The 26,178-nt window shown below is 47.2% G+C and overlaps 1 protein-coding gene across 1 annotated transcript in view; it reads left to right on the top strand.

Moving 5' to 3' along the window:
* Positions 1-26,178, top strand: part of LOC119958709 (partitioning defective 3 homolog B-like) — a 1,329,970-nt gene that overhangs the window by 496,923 nt on the left and 806,869 nt on the right. Inside the window, exon 4 of the mRNA XM_038787288.1 lies at positions 23,470-23,594. Coding sequence (XP_038643216.1) covers positions 23,470-23,594 — 125 coding nt within the window. The remainder of the gene's footprint in view (positions 1-23,469; positions 23,595-26,178) is intronic.

Raw genomic sequence — 26,178 nt, 5'->3', positions numbered from 1 at the left:
ACACACAATGACCAATCAACATGTACAAACACCGCAGCCAATCACCAGTTAGAATACACACACTATAAAGGCAGAGGGCACCACGGTTCCCGCTCATTCTGGGTGCTGCCTCTGAGTGTAACAGGAACTTATTCAGCCCAGCACAGACTCTCACCACGTGCTGAGAGAATCAACTGGTTCGGACAAGGCTGAGGTCTCTAGTTTAAGTTAGCATCATTTAGACCCACAGACATCGTGTGTTAGTTATTTAGAAGTAGTTAATAAAATTGAGTTGAACCTTCATCAGTGTTAGAAGTGTCTGTTCATCTCTCAAGTCTACACTAGCCAACACTTCACATGTATGCGCACATGTCAGGGCAAGGGTAAAATGTAGAGTAAGTTTTTTTAAATTAAGTGTCGTGATCATGTTGTAATGCTCTCATTCTTTGGGGGGGGGGGGGGGGGGGGGAGACTAGGTATGGTTGCCAACTCTGGTCATCTTCGAGGAGTTACCTTCCACATCTAGCCCCACACCTCTCACCATTCGAAGTCCAACATATCTATCCTCACAGCGCCACGCCTGCTCACACCAATTGGAAAGCTAACAGATTAATTAACTCATCGGATGATTCTTCAATGTCAGTTAACAGCCTTTTTACCTCCCTCTGGTCCACACCTCTGATATTATTATAACTGATGAACAAAACTGTTTAAAAAAAAAAAAAGTAATGTTTTTCTTATTGCTGCATTAATTTCCCCCTGCATTGAACACATCATCCTGGAAATTCATGTGCAGTTCTCGCGTCTACAGGAATTTCCTGGAGAGTTGGCACCACTATCAGGAATGCGGAATTCAGAAGGCTAATGACGGGAATAATTGTGATTGTAAGTCCGAATGGATAATAACCACCTGTAAAAGCCTCTGGGATATTCTTCTTTGACTTTCAGGGGAGAATGAAACATATTTCAGTGTTTTGGCTTGAGCTAACCAAAGCATTGAGAGTGATTGTCCCATTGATCAATCTAATCTTTTAAATTCTACATAGACACTTCCAGTAATGTTCTGTCCTTATGCCTTGATCTCACTGGTGATCTTGTAAAAGCATAGTTGAAAGATGCATGTAATTTCTCATTTCTTTATTTACTGTCATGTTACCTCTGCCTTCGGCCCACTGTGTTGGTGCCTGCATGCCGACCCACGAGAGAGCAGCTGAGGTTAAAATCAGCTGCCTTCGTTCTGAAAAGAAAGAGGTTTTATCTGGAATGTGCAATCTGCTCCCTTCCCTTAACCTTGCTGCCCCATCCCTCCCCTCGCTGCCCCATCCCTCCCCTCGCTGCCCCATCCCTCCCCTCGCTGCCCCATCCCTCCCCTCGCTGCCCCATCCCTCCCCTCGCTGCCCCATCCCTCCCCTCGCTGCCCCATCCCTCCCCTCGCTGCCCCATCCCTCCCCTCGCTGCCCCATCCCTCCCCTCGCTGCCCCCCTCCCTCCCCTCGCTGCCCCATCCCTCCCCTCGCCCCCCATCCCCCCTCGCTGCCCCATCCCTCCCTCGCTGCCCCATCCCTCCCCTCCCTGCCCCATCCCTCCCCTCGCTGCCCCATCCCTCCCCTCGCTGCCCCATCCCCCCCTCGCTGCCCCATCCCTCCCCCTCGCTGCCCCATCCTCCCTCGCTGCCCCATCCCTCCCTCGCTGCCCCTTTCCCTCCCCTCGCTGCCCCTTCCCTCCCCTGCTGCCCCTCCCTCCCCTCGCTGCCCCATCCCTCCCCTCGCTGCCCCATCCCTCCCCTCGCTGCCCCATCCCTCCCCTCGCTGCCCTTCCCTCCCCTCGCTGCCCCTTCCCTCCCCTCGCTGCCCCTTCCCTCCCCTCGCTGCCCCTTCCCTCCCCTCGCTGCCCCATCCCTCCCCTCGCTGCCCCTTTCCCTCCCCTCGCTGCCCCTTCCCTCCCCTTGCTGCTCCTTCTATCCCCTCGTTGCCCCATCCCTCCCCTCGCTGCCCCTTCCCTCCCCTCGCTTGCTCCCTTCCCTTCTCCCCTCGTTGCCCCATCCCTCCCCTCGCTGCCCCTTCCCTCCCCTCCGCTTGCTCCCTTCCCTTCTCTCCCCTCGTTGCCCATCCCTCCCCTCGCTGCCCCTTCCCTCCCCTCCGCTTGCTCCCTTCCCTTCTCTCCCCTCGCTGCCCCTTTCCCTCCCCTCGCTGCCCCTTCCCTCCCCTCGCTGCCCCATCCCTCCCCTCGCTGCCCCATCCCTCCCCTCGCTGCCCCTTCCCTCCCCTCGCTGCCCCATCCCTCCCCTAGCTGCCCCATCCCTCCCCTCGCTGTCCCTTCCCTCCCCTCGCTGCCCCTTTCCCTCCCCTCGCTGCCCCTTCCCTCCCCTCCGCTTGCTCCCTTCCCTTCTCTCCCCTCGTTGCCTTCTCCTCCCCTCGCTGCCCCATCCCTCCCCTCGCTGCCCCATCCCTCCCCTCGCTGCCCCATCCCTCCCCTCGCTGCCCCATCCCTCCCCTCGCTGCCCCTTCCCTCCCCTCGCTGCCCCTTCCCTCCCCTCGCTGCCCCTTCCCTCCCCTCGCTGCCCCTTCCCTCCCCTCGCTGCCCCTTTCCCTCCCCTCGCTCCCCACCCCTCATTGCCCTTCCGCTCCCTGTTGTGTTCTTGACCTTGCCGTTGCAATGATGAATACAGAATATTTGGTGACTTAACTAGAATGATGATTTATTGATTAACACGTGGAAAGAAAACAGACCACAAGACCATGAGATATAGGAGCCGAGTTAGGCCACTCGGCCTATCGAGTCTGCTCCGCCATTCAATCATGGCTGATATTTTGCTCATCCCCGTTCTCCTGCCTTCTCCCCATAACCCCTGATCCCCTTATTAATCAAGAACCTATCAGTCTTTTTAAAAAAAAAATATTTTATTGAGCCATTTATATATTCACACAACAAACATAATCACAAATCAAAACAAGCCAACAGGACTGCAAATAACAAACTCAACAAAATCCCACCACCCCCCTTCCCTCACCCCCCCACTGTTGACATCTTAATTTTTCTTGAAGATAAACAACTGCCACCTCCAGGCAAACCACTCCACAGAACACCACAGGCGAACATTATTTTTTCTAACCTGAAAAACTCTGCCAAGTCACTCACCCACACCCCTGGTTTCGGGGGCCCCGAGTCCCTCCATTCCAACAATATCCATCTCTGGGCTGCCAGGGAGCAAAGGCCAAGACATCGGCCTTTCTCGTCCCCTGGACTCCCAGGTCTTCCGACACTCCAAAGATTGTGACTTCTAGACTCGGGACCACCTTCACCTTTAGCACCTCTGACATAATGTTGGCAAACTCCTGCCCGAATCCTCCAAACTTCAGACATGCCCAAACATGTGGACATGATTCGCAGGCTCACCTGCACACCACCCGCACATATCCTCTAAACCAGTGATATTCACAAATTGGTGCCCAAACCGAGGCCCCCACTAGCCTCAGGTGCTGCTGCTGCCACTGTCACCACACCCTAAGGGCTGCCACCACCACTGGGCTTGTGGAGTGCTTGGCCGGCGAGAACGGCAGATCAATGCCCACAAACTCGTATCCCTGCCAGAGGCCGCCTCCATCCGCTCCCAAACCGACCCCTCCCCTACTACCCACTTCTGAGCCATAACTATGTTCGCCGCCCAGTAATAATTCATGAAGTTCGGGAGAGCCAAACTTCCCCCACCCCGCGCTCCACCAGCACCTTCTTCACCCGCATGGCTTTATGCGCCCAAACAAACCCTCAAATCATTGCATTCACACTCCTAAAGAAAGCCTCAGGAATAAAAATCGGGAGGTTCTGGAACGCAAACTCGAACCTCGGGAGGTCATTTTCACCAATTGCACCCGTCCCGCCAATGACAGCAGGAGCACATTCCACCTTCTAAAGTCCCCTTCATCTGTGCCACCAACCAAGCCAGATACAGCTTGTGCAGCTGCTCCCATTCCCGTGCCACCTGAATGCCCAAGAACCGAAAGTTCCCCCCACAACCAGCCTAAACAGCAAGTCCCCCAGCGTCTTCTCCAGCCCCCTCGCTTGGATCGAAAAAACGTCGCTCTTCCCTATATTCAATTTATACCTCGAGAGCCGGCTGAATTCCTCCAAAATCCTCATAATCCCCCACCCAATATCTTCCAACGGGTCCGAAATATACACCAGCAAGCCATTCGCATACAGAGAGACCCTATGCTCCACCCCCCATGCTATCTCCTGCCATTCCCTTGAGGCTCTCAGCGTCACTGCCAGTGGCTCTATTGCCAAGGCTAAGTGAAATGGGGAGAGTGTATCTATCTCTGTCTTAAAGACATTCAGTGATTTGGCCTCCACAGTCTTCTGCGGCAGAGAGTTCCACAGATTTACCACCCTCTGGCTGAAGAAATTCCTTCGCATCTCTGTTATAAAGGATCGTCCCTTTAGTCTGAGATTGTGTAGTCTGGTTCTAGTTTTTCCTACAAGTGGAAACATCCTCTCCACGTCCACTCTATCCAGGCCTTGCAGTATCCTGCAAGTTTCAAGAAGATTTCCCCCCCCATAGCCTTCGAAACTCGGAGGAGTACAGACTCCTCAACCGTTCCTCATACGACAAGCTCTTCATTCCAGGAATCATTCTTGTGAACCTCCTCTGGACCCTTTCCGAGGCCAGCACATCCTTCCTTAGATATGGGGCCCAAAACTGCTCACAATACTCCAAATGGGGTCTAACCAGAGCCTTATACAGCCTCAGAGGTACATTCCTGCTCTTGTGTTCTAGCCCAGTGTTCTTCAAAGTTTTTATCCGGGGACCCATTTTTACCAACTGGCCAACCTTTGGTACCCAACCCAGCCAACCTGCGCGACCCTCGCCGGCCGACCTGCGCGACCCTCGCCGGCCGACCTGCGCGACCCTCGCCGGCCGACCTGCGCGACCCTCGCCGGCCGACCTGCGCGACCCTCGCCGGCCGACCTGCGCGACCCACGCCGGCCGACCTGCGCGACCCACGCCGGCCGACCTGCGCGACCCACGCCGGCCGACCTGCGCGACCCACGCCGGCCGACCTGCGCGACCCACGCCGGCCGACCTGCGCGACCCACGCCGGCCGACCTGCGCGACCCTCGCCGGCCGACCTGCGCGACCCTCGCCGGCCGACCTGCGCGACCCACCGTTCTCTCTTACCTTGTTTGCTGCTGACGAAAATGGAGGAAATGGTTTTGGGTCCCTTTGGCCCTCGTACACGCTCCTCCAATGGAACTTGTTGGATGAAGGTGAAGCCTTCCGGTGTCGGAAAGTATGGAGCCTCCATCTGTCCAGAGTTCTGCATTTTATTCCTGTAAAATTTTATCAAATAAAACACTCCTGACCTTGTAAAAAAAAAAATAAAATGAGTAAAATAAATGAAAAAAATTAAAATTAAATGAATAAAATAAATGAATTAAATCAATAAAACGCCCCTGAACTTGGAAAACAAAAATCTGCGACCGTTAAAAAAAAAAGTGGCCGCACTGCGCATGTGTGCCCGATCATCTCGCCGATGGTCTAGCACGCATGCGCAGTGCGGCCGCATTTTTTTTACATGTTCGTGGCCATTCTGAAGATCGCTTGCAACCGGCGTTATTAACAGCTGGCTGCTGCGGCCGTTGCGCTTAGATTTGCGAGATCGGGAGTGCCGCGATGGATGGCTCCGCGACCCTTCCGACTCCCGCCTGCGACCCACCTGTGGGTCGCACCCACGAGTTTGACAGTACATGTGCTAGCCCGATCGGCATGAATTCTAACATTGCGTTTTCCTTCCTAACTGTTGACCTGCACGTTAACCTTAAGAGAATCTTGAACAAGGACTCCCAAAGTCCCTTTGTGCTTCTGATTTCCTAAGCATTTCCCCATTTAGAAAATAGACTATGTCTCCAGTCCTCCTTCCAAAGTGCATAACCTCATACTTTTCCACATTGTATTCCATCTGCCACTTGTTTGCCCACTCTCCTAGACTGTCCAGGTCCTTCTGCAGCCCCCCTGTTTCCTCAATACTACCTGTCCCTCTACATATCTTTGTATCATCTGCAACCTTAGCAACAGTGCCTTCAGTACCTTCTTCCAAATTGTTAATGTATATTGTGAAAAGTTGTAGTTCCAGCACAGACCCCTGAGGCACACCACTAGTCACCGGCTGCCATCCTGAAAAAGACCCATTTAGCCCCACTCTCTGCCTCCTGCCAATCAGCCAATCCTCTGTCCCATACCATTAACACCATGAGCTCTTAATTTATTTAACAGTCTCCTATGCAGCATGTTGTCAAAGGCCGTCTGGAGATCTAAATAAACCAAATCCACTGGTTCTTCTTTGTCTAATTTCCTTATTACCTCCTCAAGGAACTCAAACAGATTTGTCAGACAAGACCTCCCCATGACGAAGCAGTGCTGGCTCAGTCCTATTTTATCATGCACTTCCAAGTACTCTGCAGTCTCGTCTTTAATAATGGACTCTAAAATCTACCTATGACTGTCAGGCTAACCAGCCTCTAATTTCCCGTCTTCTGCCTTCCTCCCTTCTGAAACAGCGGTATTACATTAGCCATTTTCCAGTCCTCTGAGACCCTCCCTGCCTCCAGTGGTTCCTAAAAGATCCCCAATGCCTCCACAATCTCCTCAGCTATCTCTTTTAGAACCCTGGGGTGTAGTTCATCCGGTCCAGGTGATTTATCCACTTTCAGACCTCTCAGTTTCCCCAGATCCTTCTCCTTAGTGGTCGCCGCTCCACTCACCTGTGCCCCCTGATTCTCTTGGAGTTCTGGCATCCCACTGGTGTCTTCCACTGTGAAGACTGATGCAAAGTAACCAATCAGTTACTCTGCCATTTCTTTGTTTCCTATTATTACTTCTCCAGCCACATTTTCCAGTGGTCCAATGTCTATTTTTGCCTCTCTCTTACCTTTTATATATTGAAAAAAACTCTTCCTACCTTCTTTAATATTACTGACCAGCTTACACTCATATTCCATCTTCTCCCCCTTATTGCTTTTTTAGTTGCCCTCTGCTCACTTTTAAAGGCTTCCCAATCCTCTGGCTTCCCACTAATTCTCACCACTTTGTATGCTTTTTCTTTTTCTTTTATGCTGTCCTTGACTTCCCTCATCAGCCATGGATGCCTTGTCCTCCCCTTAGCATGTTTCCTCCTTCTTGGGATGAATTTTTGTTGTGCCTTCGAAATAACCCCCCAAAACTCCTGCCATTGCTGATCCATTGTCTTCCCTACCAGGCTCCTTTTCTAATCACTCTGGCCAGCACCTCCCTCATGTCTTTTAGAACATTAGAACATTAGAACAGTATAGCACAGAACAGGCCCTTCGGCCCTCGATGTTGTGCCGAGCAATGATCACCCTGCTCAAACCCACGTATCCACCCTATACCCGTAACCCAACAACCCCCCCTTAACCTTACTTTTTAGGACACTACGGGCAATTTAGCATGGCCAATCCACCTAACCCGTACATCTTTGGACTGTGGGAGGAAACCGGAGCACCCGGAGGAAACCCGCGCACGCACGGGGAGGACGTGCAGACTCCGCACAGACAGTGACCCAGCCGGGAATCGAACCTGGGACCCTGGAGCTGTGAAGCATTTATGCTAACCACCATGCTACCGTGCTGCCCATATTTTGTAGTTTTGTAGTAACTTTGTAGTTACTCTTATTTAATTGTAATACCGTTACATCTGACTCCAGCTTATTCCTCTCAAAGTGCAGGGTAAATTCTATCAGATTGTGGTTACTGCCCCCTAAGGGGTCTTTCACCTTGTGTTCCCTCATAAAATCTGCCTTATACACATCACCAAATCCAGAATTGCCCATTCCCTAGTAGGTTCTGTCACAAGCTGTTCCATAAAGACATCTCTTAAACATTCCACAAATTTATTTTCTTGGGATCCACTACCAACCCGATTTTTCCAGTCCACCTGCACGTTGAAGTCCCCCATGATTATTGTAATATTGCCTTTTTTATATGCCTTTTCTATCTCCTGATTTATTTTCTGCCCCACATCCTTACTACTGCTAGGGGGCCTGTACATAACTCCCAACAGGGTCTTTTACCTTTGCGATTCCTCAACAGAGATTCTATGCCTTCAGATCCTATATCGCTTCTTGCTATCAATTTAACTTAATTCCTTATTAACAATGCAACCCCACCTCCTTTGCCCATCTACCTGTCCTTTTGATAGGACACATAACCTTGGATATTTAGATCCTAGCCCTGATCCCCTTGCAGCCACATTTCTGTGATGCCCACATCGGACCGGCCAGAATACTATACAGACTAGGTTATTTTTTGAGTTCCGTGAACTCTCCTGGAACTACCCCATGTGTGACCGTCCTATTGTACGCCTTACTACCAACTGGCGAGTGTCCTGCATCACGTGACCGATTTCTGACACTACCAGCTGGCTAGAGGTTGCATTGTTAACTATGTATGATACTATTCACAGGCATATCACAACACTCCCCTCGCTGCCCTTCCCCTCCCCTCCCCTCGCTGCCCTTCCCCTCCTCTTGCGTCCTTCCCCTCCGCTCGATGCCTTTCTCCCCCTCACTCCCGTTCTCTCCCTCCCCCCCCACCATTGCATCATCATCCACCCCCCTCCATGCTGCCTCCGCGTTCAGCTGTGATGCTCCATAGTCCAGGGTTGCTTCTGGCCTCCATCCTGAACACCAGAGGCCACCCCATCATTGTTCAGGTATGTCACGACTTCTGCACTCCACGCTGTTCCAGTTGTGTTCTGGACTTGAGTGTTTTTGTGCGGGCATCATGGAGGATCAGGAGTGGAGGTAAAGATTTCAGTCAGGCCTCCTAATGGGATGCAAACCATTTCACGTCAGTCACCAGTGGATTTCCTGACCCGCCATGGTGCACACCTCCAGAGGGCCCCATGGAAAATTCACAGCAGCGTAAAACAATTTTTTGGGCCTCCTGCTGAGTTCTCCCCACCTGGCCCACCATTGAACCCACCGGCAGGAGCATGGGAGAACTCTGCCCCAAGATTCAAGTTGGTCTGGAACACACTTTTCCTTATTTTAGATGGGGGGTGGGGGAGGGAACACCGATTACTAATCCATTTGAAAAGGGAATGTCCAGCAAAAAGGTTTGCAAACCAATGGCCTAGATTATGCCCTGTAGCCTCGGAAATCGTGCTGGAATCCATAACCTTTTAATGCAGAGGAAAGTATGCTACACATGGTTTAGAAGGAAAGAAACTTGGAAGGAAAACTGAATCTGGTAGGGAGAAGCAAAGCTCTGCTGCTCATGTTAATGTCTTATGATGAATCTTCTGGCACTTTATTATGAATTAGAGCTGCAATTAACACTGCAGGCAAGTGTGAACATTTTTAGATTTTTCTTGGTCATTGAAACCTGATTCACATTTAAGCAAGACATCTTTGGGTTTAACTGTTTCTTTAATGAGCTGTAATAGGTGGGTGAGGAATTGTTGTAAATTATGCTTAAGGGATTGGATAGCATTAAATTGTTTTAACTCTTGTCATCTTAAGCCTGAGACGTTGTCCCACAAATGTTAGGGAACCAAGGCAATGAGAGGGCGGAACTGAAGGAAATCTGTGTTCGCAAGAAAATGATGCTGGGGAAATTGATACTAATCCTTATTGTCATTTTGTAGGCTTACATCAGGGGTGGGCAAACTTTTCCGTGCAAGGGCCACATTCAGAAATTCACAATTCACAAAGGGCCGCATAGTATATTAAGTAAAATAATTACTTCACCCGGTTATGATTCTGGGCGCCTCATATAGAACATAGAACAGTACAGCACAGAACAGGCCCTTCGGCCCTCGACGTTGTGCCGAGCAATGATCACACTACTCCAGTCAACGTATCCACCCTATACCAGTAAGTAACCCAACAGCCCCCCCCCCCCCCCATTAACCTTAAAAAAAAATTTAAAAAAAAAAAAATGTTTTTAAAATTTTTTTATTTTTTTTTTTATTAATAACTTGGTGGGCCGCAGAAATACCTTTGGCGGGCCGCATGCGGCCCGCGGGCCGTAGTTTGCCCACCCCTGGCTTACATTAACACTGCAATGAAGTCACTGTGAAAAGCCCCCAGTCGCCACATTCCGGCGCCTGTTCGGGTACACAGAGGGAGAATTCAGAATGTCCAAATTACCTAACAGCACGTCTTTCGGGGCTTGTGGGAGGAAACTGGGGCACCTGGAGGAAACCCACGCAGACATGGATGGGGTGAACATGCAGACTCCGCACAGACGGTAACCCAAGCCATGAATGGAACCTGGGACCCTGGCACTACGAGGCAACAGTGCTAACCACTATGCTACCATGCCATCAATTAATGGGGATACAGGCTGACAATGCACCTGGGTCTGTTTTTCTACATCCTGGAGTACTTAAGGCAGTGGCCCTGGATATATTGGATGTGTTGGGATATATCCTGGAGTACTAAAGGCAGTGGCCCTGGATATATTGGATGTGTTGGGATATATCCTGGAGTACTAAAGACAGTGGCCCTGGATATATTGGATGTGTTGGGATATATCCTGGAGTACTAAAGGCAGTGGTCCTGGATATATTGGATGTGTTGGGATATACCCTGGAGTACTAAAGGCAGTGGCCCTGGATATATTGGATGTGTTGGGATATATCCTGGAGTACTAAAGGCAGTGGCCCTGGATATATTGGATGTGTTGGGATATATTCTGGAGTACTAAAGACAGTGGCCCTGGATATATTGGATGTGTTGGGATATATCCTGGAGTACTAAAGGCAGTGGTCCTGGATATATTGGATGTGTTGGGATATACCCTGGAGTACTAAAGGCAGTGGCCCTGGATATATTGGATGTGTTGGGATATATCCTGGAGTACTAAAGGCAGTGGCCCTGGATATATTGGATGTGTTGGGATATACTCTGGAGTACTAAAGGCAGTGGCCCTGGATATATTGGATGTATTGGTGGTTATCTTCCAAAATTCTTTCGACTTTAGTGCAGTTCCTACGGATTGGAGGGTAGCAAATGTAACTCCACTGTTTAAAAAGAGAGGGAGAGAAAAGAGGGAGAATTACAGACCAGTTAGCCTGACATTAACGGTGGAGAAGGTGCCAGAGTCTATTATAAAGATGTAGGGCACGATTTAACAAAAACATTTCCCAGTCTGTTTAGCACGGCACTTTTATATATTTTTTGGCCTGAGCAAGGCATGCAACCGGGGGGCTGCACTTTAGTCATTTCTTGCACTGACAAGATCAGCTCCTCAGTGCAGGAAGACTGCTCGCGAATTGGGGTACAATTTTTATTCTATTTTTTATAAATTTAGAGTACCCAATTAATTTTTTCCAATTAAGGGGCAGTTTAGCGTGGCCAATCCACCTCGACTGCACATCTTTGGGTTGTGGGGGCGAAACTCACGCAAACACGGGGATAATGTGCAAACTCCACACGGACAGTGACCCAGAGCCGGGATCGAACCTGGGACCTCGGCGCCCTGAGGGAGCAGGGCTAACCCACTGCACCACCGTGCTGCCCTGGGCTGCCATTTTTAAAGGCAGCCCTGATCTTTTGGCCCATACCGCAGCGACCTCACTGCGGCCTCCAGACCACCCTACCTCACCTAACTTACCTCTTCCTGGATCCACAAGCCCCCCCCCCCCCTCACCATGCCTCTTATGGGTAAGGTAACCCTGAGACCGACTCGTGGCACGGGCAACCTGGCACCAGGGCACCTTGGCACTGCCATGTTGGCAGTGCCCCTGCCAGCTTGGAAGTGTTACCTGGGCACCCTGGCAGTGCCAATGTGCCCTGGTGCCAGAGGGTGTGCCAGTGTACTTTTCCTGACCACCCAGGAGTCTCTAATGGCCTGGGAGACCCCTCTAGGTGCCGTTACAACTGCTCCACATTTGTGGAAACTAGTGCTAAACGGTGCCATGGCAATGTCTCCCAGGCATGGCGGCTCCCATGAGTACATATTTAAATGAGCCTCATGGATCATTTAAATATGCTTATCTGGATTACGGCCAGTGAGTTCAAGATTCAGATTACAACGTCTCACGAGGTTGACTTGAATCTTATGAGATGTCTCGAACGTCACGAATCTCACGAGATTCACCAGCCTTGTGACACCATGCCAGGTGCGACGCCGCCGTTAAATCACACCCATGATAATAGAACATTTTAAAAACATTAACCAAATTGGACAAAGCCAACATGGGTTTATGAAAGGCAAATAATGCTTTACAAAGCTAATGAAGTTTTCTTGCGGATATAACTAGTGGAATAGATAAGGGAGAATCAATAGAGATGGTGTTTTTGGGCTTCCAGAAGGTCCTTCATAAGAGGTTAGTGGGTAAAATTAAAGCACTTAGGAAAGGAGGTATGTATTGGCATGGATCTAGAATTGGGTGACAGATAGGAAACTAAGAGTGAGAATAAAGGGGTCTGTTCCAAGTGGCAGGCAGTGACAAGTAGGGTACTGCAGGGATCAGTGCTTTGGCACCAGCTGTTCACAATGCAGAAAATGACCTGGATTGCTGGGTGAGGGAACCAAGTGTTACATTTCCAAATCTGCTGACAACACAAAACTGGGCAGAATTGTGAGTTGTGAGGAGGACACAAGGAGGCTTCAAGGTGAATTAGATAGGTTGAGTGAGTGGGAAAACACATGGCAGATGCAGTAGGATATGGCTAAATGTGAAGTTATACACCTGTGTGAAAAACAGAAAGGAAGAGTATTATTTAAATGGTGATATATGGATATCCAAAGGGATCTGAGTGTCCCTGTACACCAGTCAATGAAAGTGGAGAGGTACCCCCGTGCCGATAATATTGAATGGTGGAATAGGTTCGAAGGACTGAATGGCGTCTTCTGCTCCTAATATCAAGTTTCTCACCATTCTGCCCTGATGGTGCTGTGGACCCCTCCTCTTTTACCTGGGTAAATGTACCCCAGCTATTGTTCATTATTTGTCCTGGCATTGGGGAACTGTTTGACAATTGGTGGCATCACAGCTGAACTTGATCCTGCTCAAAAGCATGCAGTTTCTGGCATAGTCGGAAGCAAGAACTAACCTAAACAGATCTAGTTTTTTTTCCCCTCCCCATCCCTCCCGTAACCCATTCCTTTTCTCCAGCCCACCGCCTATCTAACTTTCTTCTGTTGTTGGGTTGAGATAGACAACATAGCAGAATTCAAAATCTGCATCTATATAGGCTGTAGAAGATAATTGGTGCCATCTGAGGATATTTCACTTGGTTACCGGTGCTCCATAAATGCAAGTTGTTGCTGCTTTTAGTATAAACCTTGATCATCCAATTTAAAACTATTTTCCCCTCTTCCACCTGGCTTCCATTAACAAACGTTCCTGTTTTTACCTTGTATCTTCAATCTGCCACTAGAGATATCTGACCGAGCCTTATTTTGGAAACCGCAGGGAGGAATATGTTTTCAAATTAGTAGCAGATTGAGGGATTTAAGAAGGCTTCCTCAAGCCCCAAGAGAGAAACTCGTACAGGTCTACCATCCTATTAAATTGTCAGTGTTCCGAAACAACCCTGCTAACCAAGTTGTTTACAATATAAAAATAAAAATACTTGCGCTTTCTTTTAATGAGGGCAAGGTGGCATAGTGGTTAGCACTGCTGCCTCACAGTGCCAGGGACCCAGGTTCGATTCCGAACTTGGGTGACTGTGTGGAGTTTGCATTGGATTGGTTTATTGTTACATGTACCGAGGTACAGTGAAAAGTATTGTTCTGTGTGCGGCTCAACAGATCATTCCGTACATGAAAAGAAAGTACGTAATAGGGCAAACATAAAATACACAATGTAAATACATAGAGACAGGCAGCAGACAAAACATATAGGAGTATGCACTCCCTGTGTCTGCGTGGGTTTCCTCTGGGTGCTCTGGATTCCTCCCACAGTCCAAAGATGTGCAGGTTAGGTGGATTGGTCATGCTGAATTGCCCCTTAATGTCCAAAAGTTTAGGTGAATTACTGGGTTTCCAAGATTAGGGTAGATGCAGGGACCTAGGTAGGTTGCTCTTTCAGAGGTTTGGTGCAGACTTGATGGGCCAAATGGCCTCCTTCTGCACTGTAGGAATTCTATGAAATCCGAGATGGTCAAGTTCAACCATGGACTGAAGAATGCGAAAATGGTAAACTTGCCTATTGTTTCATTACAACACAAGTGATGAAGCAAATGACTTGGACACATGAGGATGCTGACTTCTGTCTGACTCAGAGAAATGCTTTAATCTCTCTTGTCTCAAGAGAGGTTTGAATCAAAGGGACTATGCCATACAACAAAGTGGATACGTGTAAAGGCAGATTACAGGGAACATTAGTGACTCCACTTTAAAAGTATTTAATGGACTGTTTTGGGATGTGTTGAAGTAGCAGAGAACTGGCACAGGTTTGATGGGCTGAATAGCCTCATTCCATGCTGCGTAACTCTTCTATCTCTTCTATGATACGACAAGCAGCTGCCTAGGTTATTTGCTCAGACTTGTATAAATGGAGCCCACAACCTCCTGACTCAGGTGATGTTGCCACTCGCCAGCGCCCAATGTAAAGTGAATTGTAATTTTCACAAGGTTCCACAAAAGTTCTCCTGGACTTGATTGTTGGGCCTTTGGTTCGGAGGACATCCTTGAACTGGAGTTTATTGCTTGTTAAAAAGAGCAACGGTATAATCTAAAGCGGATTTAGTCTTGGGCAGTAATCCTATCTAACAAATATGTTTTCCAGTACACCTGTTTCTCCTTGAGCAGGGTTCCATCAGATTACTGGTTATCAGAGGTGCTTATCTGTTGACTGCATGCTTAGCCTGACCAAATTGTGGATAATGATCTTGCTGGGATACAGCTAATTGATTTAGGAGGTTAGCAGCTATGTTACCTTGGTGCTACAGCTGATGACATTGGCCCCTTGCCCTTCCCAAAAGCAGCAAATTAAATCTGCAAACAGATTGCCCAGATTCGACTAGTGGGAGTAGCATGCTTTTGATGAGACTCTTTTACACTTCTGTTTCCACGTGCATCTAGTAAAGCATCTGGTATTTGACCTATTGAATGTTGACTCACCTGAAGTGAGATTCCCTCGCTTTGGTTCAAAAAGTTGATCTACTTTTTAACCGATCTCCCAGAACCAATAAATTGCAGCTCAGTTGTTTTACTTTTAAAGGGACAAATGAGCAATCTGCTGTCGGGTAACCTTTTAAAATATATTTAGAGTACCCAATTATTTTTTTTCCCAATGAAGGGGCAACCCACCTACCCTGCACACCTTTGGGTTGCGGGGGTGAGACACATGCAGACACTGGGAGAATGTGCAAACTCCACACGGACAATGAGATGGGGCTGGGATCGGGGCCGGGATCGAACCCGGATCCTCGGCGCTGTGAGACAGCAGTGCTGACCACTGCACCACCGTGTCTGCTGTTGGGTAACGTTGATCGTAAATCTCGGGGTTTACGTTTTAGCATTTCTCAATGCTTTTCAACCTGTTCCTTGTTTGTTCCAAATATTTTCATCCATGCTTCATAGGGCCAATTTGCAGGAATTGGGGGGTGTGGAGGGTGGTACATATTGTGGGGTGGGTATTTTTCGGGGCGAGTGGTATTGTGGGAGAATGGGGAGGTTGGGTAGGGTGTGTGTGTTAGGGTGAAAATGGGATGTGTGTTGGGGAGTTATGGGGTGTATTAGGTCTGTGTGTTGTGGGTTAGGGAGGTGCGTGTTGGGGTGAAGAGTGTCTTTGTGGATGTCATCATCCTGATATAATTTCTAAATGCATCTCCCCTTAACCTGAACGTTGTGATTTGTGTTATATTTCTGTGGGCGTTGCCAGTGGCTCACTTAAATTTCTCTTCTTCACATTGCAACTAGGGATTGAAACTAATTGATGACAACTAGGTCTAGTCCTGTCATCTAAGGTCCATAAATGTACACAAACCTTCAGGTTAGCAGTTGGGAGTGGGAATTAATTCCATTAATAATAGCTACTCATGTTACAGAGAATGGAGATAGAGAGGCATGCTAAAATAGTCCAGAGGTGTGATACAGTACGACACAAATGGGTGACGAGATCAAAAATGAAGGCAGCTAATGAAGGCGAGGAACGAACACCCAGTTGCAAAAGTTGGTTTTAGGGAAGATATTAAAGAAGAGGTTGGTGATGTGGTTTTAGAAGCAAATGTGACAGTTGGAGATGTTAATATCTTGTCAATTACATTGTTATGATTAAGAGAATCGGTGGTTGGTATTAATCATCAATGAGCACATCTAACTAGGGGATGAGAATTGAGACACTGAACAGGCCAATAAACTATCTCAATAAATAAAAGCTCTGTGTCTTGGTTTCAGCCTCATGATTTGCCATGGATGCTGTTCACTGCTGAATGCATATTAATTGGACATTCTGAATTCTCCCTCAGTGTACCTGAACAGACGCCGGAGTGTGACAAACCCCTCATCCAGAGATGAGAGGTTTGTCGTATGAGGAGAGATTGAGCACATTAGGCCTATACTCTCTGGAGTTTGGAAGAATGAGGGGAGATCTAATTGAGGTATACTGCATGCTAAAAGGTATGGATAAAGTAGATGTGGAGCTGATGCCTCCTCTTGTGGGGCATTCTAAAATGAGAGATCATAATCTTAGAATAAGAGGTAGCAAATCTAAAACAGATTTGAGGAAAAACTGCTTCACCCAAAGTGAATCTGTGGAATTCGCTACCCCAGAGTGCTGTGAGTAAATTAAAGGAGGAGTTAGACAGATTTTTAATGGGTTGAAGGGTTATGGAGAATGGGCAGGATGGTGGAGTTGAGGCAAGGATGGGATCAGCCATGATCACTTTGAGGGTGTTAGGCTCGGGAGGCTAAATTGCCTACACCTGCTTCTAGGTCATGTGTTCCAGGGAGGAGATGCTCTGGCTGATTTCGCAGTCCAGTTTTTGGTCTGTAACATCGTAGGTAGCAGATGAGGAATATATCAGCCATGATAGAATGGCAGAACAGACTCACAAGGCCAAATGGCCTAATTCTGCTCCTATATCTTATGAATTTACGGACTACGGGATTATCAGAGTAACTTCATTGCAGTGTTTATGTAAGCCTACTTGTGACAATAATAAATATTATTATTACTATTGGTGTGGGGTGAAAGAAGTGGGTATGCACAAGAAACCAGAGACTGAGGAACGGAGTTGTAGGTAGGCATACTGGGTTGGAGTGGTGGGAGGAGGGAGGTATGGGCTAGAGTGGAGGATAGGCCATGAAGAGTTTTAAAGGCGAGGAAGATTTTTAAATGGGAAGCAGTAGGCAGCAGTGTATATCAGCAAGGACAGGGTTGATGGACAAATGGGACCAAGTGTGATGTCAGAAACCTTTACAGAGTGATGCAAACAGTTGTGGGAAAGAAGACCGTTGATTTAGGGTATGCTCAAACACTTCAGAGGAAGATGAATGGAGATGAGGCAGCAGTTTGCAAGGACAGAGTGGTCAAGAGAAGTTTAGGCTGGGAGGAGGGGTGATGCTGATGGTTTTGAAAGGGAGGAGGGCAGTACTTGAGAGGATATGGTTTGGTCTTCTATGTTTGTGAGGGAATCCAGTAAACCTGTTGACTTGTCCAAACAAGGATCTTTATTGAACCAGACGTGGTAAGTTAGTGATCTGTTACAGAGCAAGTTATCATGGAGTTTCTTTGTATTCCTCTGGAACTATACCTAGCACGAATGTTCACCTGTATGTCTTACTACCATCTCCTACAACCATCTGGTGATGGCCGGATGTGTCTCGACTTATATTGAAGTATGTAACCACGGTCTTGAGATCACATGGTATGTCTGCACTGCCATCTGCTGGTTGGAGGTTGCACACCATCCACCTGTGATATTGCTGACCGACATATCACCATATCCCCTTCCTCAGAAAACATTAAGATTGTTTACAAGCAACATTGGTCTTTTAACTTTATACAATCATGATATTTATCTGATAATCTAATTTATCTAATAATGTGAAGAGTTTTACTAGGGGTTTCCATAAACATGCTATGCCTGGCCAGTGTCCGTCTCTTTTGCACAGATCATTGTGCCTCCCTCACAGGATCACCTCTGTGATAATTCGAGCTGTTGCCAGCCTCATCGAAGACTGGTTTACGTGCCGGCCTCTTCTTTTCCTCTTTGCTCTGTGCATTTGGAAGGCCTGTGTCCACAACTGCCACGTTTGCATCACCAATCTCTTTCTTTTGCATTTCCTGCCACAACACTGTTTGCTGCTTCTCGTTGTTTCCATTGCTGATTTGTTAGTGGGATGAACTAGGTCTCCCAGTCTTCTCCTCTTTCTCCTCTTTATTTTGAGAATGTGATGATGTAGTGTCTTGTGTTTCTTTATGTTTTGTGTTTTTGTCTTTGTGTTTTGGCTTCGCAGCCTCTGGCATGGTGCTAGTTTTTACCATGTGCTCAGAGGTCTGCAGAGTTTCAGGTGGACCCTCAGCGGCAGTTGCGTTATCTTTGGGTAGAGTGAACACGACCACTTCTGCAGCTTCACCGACATGTTGGAACGCCGCGGTCTCTGGTGCCTGGGTGAAGGTGGAACTGGGGCAACAGGTGCCGCCCATTCTTGACTTGCTGGAGCATCTTTCACTTGTTCTTCGTCACTCGAGATTACGATGCACTCTGTTCGTGATGCATGAACAGAGAGCATCCTCTCTGGTCAAATTCAAGCATGTGTGAGTGATCTTTGGAGCTGCATATTCAGATTGTCATCAGCTCTTCCTCTGGGTCAGTCTTGGAGTTGCCTCCTACTACAAGATCCGAGTTGTTCTTGCTGTCATCATTGATGTCTTCCCATTTATTTTCAGTGTCGATGATTTGGGAATGAATTACAGGAAAAGCTTGGAAGACCTGGAACGAGTCACTATGTATCTTTGAGGCCTGTTTCTCCAATATTAGGATGATTTCTTCCATTTGTGGCTCGGTCGGTGGCTGATCCTCCGTTTTATCAGCAGCTTCAATTCTTAAGTGCGCCATCTCCGAACTCCCACTCCTCTCAGCGCCTAGCATGATCTGGGCATCCCCTGTGACCATGTCGTCAGTCCTTCCAGACCACCGGACTAGCGCTTCTTGAGCTTTTTCAATGAGCCCGTCTGTGCTGCTGGAAAACAGATCTACAAGTAGTTCATACTGGTCTTCATCTGTCTCACCTTTCATGCCATCACTTTCTGCACCATCATCAAAATCATCGAGTAGATATTTGTAGCAATCATCATCAGATTCAACATCGTCTGCAATGATCTCTCCTGTAAAATATTACATTGCATATGGAATTATGTGTTCACACAGTAGGTAGCCGAGTTCAAAGTCAGCCTTGAGAGTTGCTACCGAATGTTAACCTAACATTCCAAACTCTGGAATTTCAGTGGGCTTGAAGAAGTTAAAGAATGATTCACTTGGGACAGCTTTTGTCACTGTTCTGCAAGTGCTTCAACTTTTGTGCTTTGGTTCAGTTGGAATTGTTCTCATCGTTACATTTCTGCCCTCCCTCCAGTCAAATTTGCAGCCTGTGCACACCAGGATTTCTGGTTCACCACAGAATGAATTAAGCACTCGCAAATCTATCTGATATACTTTTGTGATCACCTCATTTTTGAAATACTCATTGGGCTCGAATTTAAACTCCAAAGTGAAGCTCCACGGCTTCTCATGCTCTGTGCATTTAACCTTCACATCTTGCAGATGCTTTAATACGGGCTCATCATGCTCCTGTAACATGTCACTGAGCACATGCATGTTCTTGAAGACTTAACTTGAATTGCGGAATGCTCGCTGCCTGTTCCGCCTCCTCGTCTGATTTTCTGCCCTCCACCTGGATTTCTTCCGAATCCACATAAACCGTGCACACCGTGATATAGAACAGTACAGCACAGAACAGGCCCTTCGGCCCTCAATTGTAGGGATCTGTAGTATTCAGCTGGCCAGCCGTCTTCTGGGACACACAGTCACTCAACTAAATTCAGGCATTCATATGAATCTGCTCCTATGATGTAGTCAATGTCCATGTCTACAATATGAAATAGTAATCTGTGCTTCATGTCTGCCATGGATAGCACCAGACCGCATACACCGAAGGTCTCCATTGTTCTTGTTCTGTTATCCACCTGCAGCCCTGGCCTATCAGCCACTTTCCGCTGCACGTTCATCTTTTGCAAAGCAGACCGACCATCGAGGTTGGCTTTTGTATTAAGGTCAAAATCACATTGTAATAGAGAATTGTTTAGTACCACCATTGATTGAAATCTAGTTTTAATGGTTTCCGGAGAGTTCCTACTAGCTTTAGTCTTCCTTAAGATTTTGTTTTCATCATTGTTGTTCCGACTCTTCTGGTCTTTCGCCATGATGAGATTGATGAAAAACCTCTCTTCAGTATTTGTCCCATTAACTGCATTCACTGATCTTAAACGGTCCATTGTAGGACGCACAAAACATTGTTTTGCAAAATGTCCATCCAGCACACTAGGAACAGACTTTTCCAAAGGCCAGAAATTGCTGTGGGGCATGTCGAGTGCCACACATTTGGCACAAGATGGTGGCGGCGGCTCCTGTCAGCTGCTTAAAATGGCCGACTGCACTGAGACCACATTTCTTCATGATGTGCGTCACAGCACTGCTGGCTTTTTCTGAGTTGGCACCAAAATATTTTGAGCAGTGTGTGTCGATTCTCTGTGCAGCTATCTTGCTCACCTGGCAAATCTTTACTGCCTGTTCCAGCGTCAAATCTTCTTCCCGCAACAGCCTTTCCCGGAGCTTATCATTAACTACACCAAATACAATTTGGTCACGAATCAGTGAAGATTTCAGGCTCCTGAAGTTGCATAAGTGGGCCTTCAGTCTCAAGTCTGTGACAAAACGGGCAAATGATTCACCAGGTTTTTGGGTAAGCATACGGAACATGTATCGCTCAAACGTATCATTCTTTTTCGGGGAGCAATGTTTATCAAAGTGCCTCACGACTTCATCATATTTCTTGCAATCCTCGTCATTAACAAATGCAAATGAGTTATACAGTTCAATTGCTTGTGGACCTGCCACCGTTAGCAATGTGATTCGCCTTTCATCAGGCTGGGTTAGGGCCGAAACATTGAGATTGAACTGCTGCTTGAATGCCGCCAGTTTTCATCTACATTACTGGATATCTGAAGCTGGTGAGGGGCTCTCAGTCCATCCATTTCAAGCTTCAGCATCTTCTAGTGCGTTGAATCGCCTCAGGCTGCAGTTCACCAGATCGGTCTGTCAGCCGAATGCTTAACGTTGTCACTGCCGTTGTTACCTTCAAATTTTCAGCACTCGTGCTACCATGTTGTGTTTGGTCTTCTATGTCTTGCAAAGGAATCCGCCAAACACCTTGACTTGTCCAAACCAGGATCTTCTTGAATCAGATGTGGTACGATAGCTGTTTAGCACAGGGCTTAATCGCTGGCTTTGAAAGCAGACCAAGCAGGCCAGCAGCACGGTTCGATTCCCGTAACAGCCTCCCCGAATAGGCGCCGGAATGTGGCGACTAGGGGCTTTTCACAGTAGCTTCATTTGAAGTCTACTCGTGACAATAAGCGATTTTCATTTCATTTCATTTTCATTTCATTTGTTGCAGAGCAAGTTATCATGGAGTTTCTTTGTACTCCTCTGGAAGTACACCTCGCACGATTGTTCACCTGTATGTCTTACTACCATCTCCTACAATCACCTGGTGATGGCCGGATGTGTCCCCACTTACATGGGAGTCCCTGGTCACGTGACCACGGTCTAGAGACCGCATGGTGTGTCTGCACCTCCACCTACTGATGGAGATTGCAAACCATCGATCGATGATATTGCTTTCAGGCCTATCACCACAGGAACCATTTAGAATGACTGCTCACATAGTGGTGCAAGATAATTTAGTGACAATAAAATAAATGGAGCAGTAAGTGGGAGTCTAGGCTAACTTGGTTCAGTGAGGGCGTGAGAGGAGCAATGGAAGGGAAACTAGACTGAGACTGTGTGCAGGACTAGGACAGGAGAGAGCCTGGTGGGGCTGGGGACGGGGGTGGGGGGATGGTTTGTCTGGGACCAAACCCTTCCAGGTAGAACTGAACTTTTTTCTTTCTTATGTGCACGTCTTTCAATTTAGTGTTATATATTTGCTCCTCACAATGCATTCCACTCTACATTGAGGAAACCAAACCAAACCCCAAGCTTCCAGTGGCCTCCTGTTTTAATTCTCTGCTGATCTCTCTATCCTGCGTCAGCTGCAGTGATCTAATGGGGGACAACACCTCATCTTTCAATGAGGAAATTTACAACCTACTGTAACAATACTTAACAATGAGTTCAACAATTCCAGATATTAATCTCCGCTTCCCACCTCCGATCACCCCAAGCTGTTTCACTTTCATTGAATGTTTTTTTTTTACTCTTAAAAAACATTTTTTTTTTGCTTTTCATTATTCTGTCGAACATCTGCCACACTATCGTACACGTTCTCTTTTGTTCCTTTTTCACCCCTGCCCTTTTATCTTACATAAAACCTACCATATGTAAAAGTTAGTCTCATGGAAAAGTCGATCCCTAATCTTTGCGTTAAAAAATTGTAAACTTTTTGAATTTTATATTTATAAATACTAATGAAAATGAGTACCGGTAAATAATTGTTTCAAACATGAAAAATGAAATGAAAATCGCTTATTGTCACGAATAGGCTTCAAATGAAGTTACTGTGAAAAGCCCCTAGTCACCACATTCCGGCGCCTGTTCGGGGAGGCTGTTACGTGAATCGAACCGTGCTGCTGGCCTGCTTGGTCTGCTTTCAAAGCCAGCGATTTAGCTGTGTGCTAAACATATATGTGTCTAAGTGTTTTATTAATCATTAAAGTTATCAGATTATGAATAACAACCCATATTGTGATTATAAATTAGTTACTGTTAATTACCACAGTTCATTACTTTAAAAATATACATTGAGAATCTTTAGATTTTACCAATGGATGAAATTTGTAAAGTTCGCAATGTTATAAAATAAATACATGTTAGATATGTAAAGTGTGTTCTTTCCTGTTGTGGGTTTTTATTTTATTTCATTGTGATAGTTTTGTTTGGATTTCAGTTGGGCCCAGATTAAGCACACATGTCAATCCCTTGAAAACATTGCTGTGTGTAAAAGTCAACTCCTTTGCCTAAATAATTGGTCTAACAAATTCAACTTTTACGTAAGAATATAAAGTATCCGTCTAACTTTTCCCAGTTCAGATGAAAGGTCAGCGACCTGAAAGGTTAATTGTTTTTATCTGCGCAGATGCTGCCAGACTTGTTGAGTAATTCCAGTATTTTTATTTGAGACAGGGAAGAAGAGTTTTTGACTGTGAGGCTGTTTGGGAAAGTAGCATTCAGCTGTCTTAATTAGATGCGTTATTGCTCTGCACGTCTCTGACTCCTGGCTTTGTTCTCCACAGGCACACCACTCATGGTGCGAAGAAGCAGCGATCCAGCGCTGATCCCACCTGCTCTGTTCCAACCTGGCGCTTCTCAATCCGATGAACCCCTTAATCGAAACCTGACTGTGAAGCCCATCATAGTGGTAAGCCATGGTTTGAGGGGGATTGGGGAGGGGGGGGGGGGGGGGGGGGGGGGTAGGGTGGGGGTGGTGTTTGGCGATATTGGAAATGAATGGTATCCACTCCAAGATGTGTTTATTTAGGCTGTTAAGCACTTCAGGATCTGTTTAACCTTTAACTCCCAGGACTTAATGGAGACCATGCAGGTGCACAGCACTAATGAGACTGATGTCTGCAACCCTCTTCAGCACAGCAGGATAACTTCTGCATGCACATGTAATGCTGTTTGTAGATGCCATGTTTGCTTACAGAATCGCCTGAACTGAGGAATGCTTAATGTTTGCATTTCTCTGCTTGTAACTTTGTGTTGCCTCAACCATTCGAAAAATGCTTCTGCCCATTTCACCATCTCACTTGGCATTAAAGCCAAAGGGTTCTGAAAACTGGAAAGTAACTTTGATGCCTCTGAGTTATCCAGTGGTCTTTGTTGGGTTAATAAATCTCAACCAGCAGTAAGTTCCGGACTCATGTAAGTTGTATACCGACAGGGCTTTTGAACGAAATCTGGCCTAATCAGATGTGCATTGGCCAGTATTGCACTTGGGCTTTAATTTTTGACTCCACTTATCTGTGAGCCTATTGCAGGTTAATGCAGGGGGAGAGAGACACTGGGAGGAATTTTCCCAATTTGAGACAAAGTGGTATGATGTGGTGGGGGTGGGAATGCCGAGGGTTTCCCACTGCAACGGCTGACCTAAAAACACACCAAATTCTCCTTCCCAACCTTATTACTTATGCACTCGGGTGTTTCATGCTGTGTTCAGTGGTGGGGCAGGGCTGATGGCATGGGATTGCCATTCTATCCGGGCGCCATATTGAAAAGGTGTCCAACATCGTTGACTCACTATTGAAGAAAGGAGGATGACCTCCTAAAAATTAAGGTGGATCGCCAGAGAGCACTCTGAGACCAGAAGATCGACCTCAAATGAAGATCGATTTCCAGGAACATTCTGAGACCGGAAGGTGGACCCTCTCCAGGGAAACTCATCTGGAAGGACCACCTTGCAGACGTGCCCCCGACCGACTACTGTGGTGGTCTAGAGTTGTGGGCAGCCTCCATCCTGAATTCTGGAGTCTGCCTCGGGCATTGGTTAGATTAGTCCTTATGTTTTCCCGCCGGCACTGTAGAGAATCTGGCATGCCCTTTCACTGTGCCCATCATCAAACATACCAGCGAGGGCTTGGGAGAATGCTGCCCATTATCTTCTCTTTAACCCCCAGAATTGGTCTACTTGGAATGGTCTAAGGCAGAATGCAAGCCAGGGATGATGATTCATCTTCAAAGAAAATTGTTTGACTTTAGTTTTAAAAAAATTGACGAATGAGCCACAAAAAGTCACCGGGAGAGATTTTAACCTATTCAGCCTGCCAGAAAACTGAGAAAATCGAGGTTTGCATCCCCTTTGATTTTACCCTCCATTAAAATCATTGAATAGGTTGCAAAACTAGCATTCTACACATTCCTGTGGGATTGCTGCCTTGAGAGCTAAGTTGAAGTTACTGTTGGTGTGTCGCTTAATTTCCTGAATTTTGCCATTGTATTGACGGCAAAACTAATAGTGTTTTTCATCATTAGTCTGCAAAACTGACAGTAACCCAACAGCACATAAACAGTTAATTTTGGAGATGAAGCAGTTGTCCCTGATTCTCTGCTCCTCCAAAGAGTGTGCTGTTGAAATCTTAGCAGATGCAAAACAATTGGAGATCACTGAATGGATGTGAACTTCTACATTTTGAACAACTTGTTTCAGGGTTAAAACCTTAAAAAATGTTACCCCTTGTTGAATGACGTGGACTGGATTTATAACAGTGTACTAAGTGATAATTACTGGTGAACAATCTCCTTGTCCTTGAAAAGGTAATGTTGGGTGTAATTCCCCGGCTTTGTTGCACTCTCGCTTAAGCAAAATGAGGCAGGTGAATAATGGGAGAGACCAAAAACTAGATCCGCGGCAACCGCCAAACAGTTTGCGTTGCAACCAGACCGCTCCCATTAGCGACATTCGGGATCTTGCTGTAACGTGGCGAGGAACCAATTATCAACACTTAAGCCCCATTTCCATACAATTAACGAGAGCCACTCCATATCCAACAGCCTCCTGTCATTCAGCGGCCTCCTCAGCAAGTGCTCACGCTGGTGCTGGTTAGTAATCTTTTGAAAAAATGAACCTGGCGGAAGGGCTTCTGTGGGGAGCCTTGGAGGTGAGTAGCCATCATTGCTCACGGGCAAAGAGCCCGGGGGTGCTGGGCCTGCCACCCCAGTGCTCAGTGGGGAATGGGGGATGCTCCACAGGGGTGGGCCGCGATGGGGCAGTGGGGGGGTTTGAGCACTTTGGGGGGCAACTGGGGGCTACCGCCCACGGCACCACTATGCCAAACCCTGGATCATTTACGCGTCCGGGTGGGCAACCCTCAAGTCCCTACCTGTCTGTCCCAACAACCACCCATAACCCCACCGACTCCTTAGGCCTCTGGCTGCGCGGCTGAAGGATATTGACAATAGGGAATTGGTAGTCGTGGTTCGGTGAGCACTTCACAGGTGCCAAG

Source organism: Scyliorhinus canicula, chromosome 2 (assembly GCF_902713615.1).
Source record: "Scyliorhinus canicula chromosome 2, sScyCan1.1, whole genome shotgun sequence".
Classification (NCBI taxonomy): Eukaryota; Metazoa; Chordata; class Chondrichthyes; order Carcharhiniformes; family Scyliorhinidae; genus Scyliorhinus; species Scyliorhinus canicula.
Note: the sequence above shows the minus strand (reverse complement) of the source record. Positions and strands in the feature narration are given on the sequence as shown.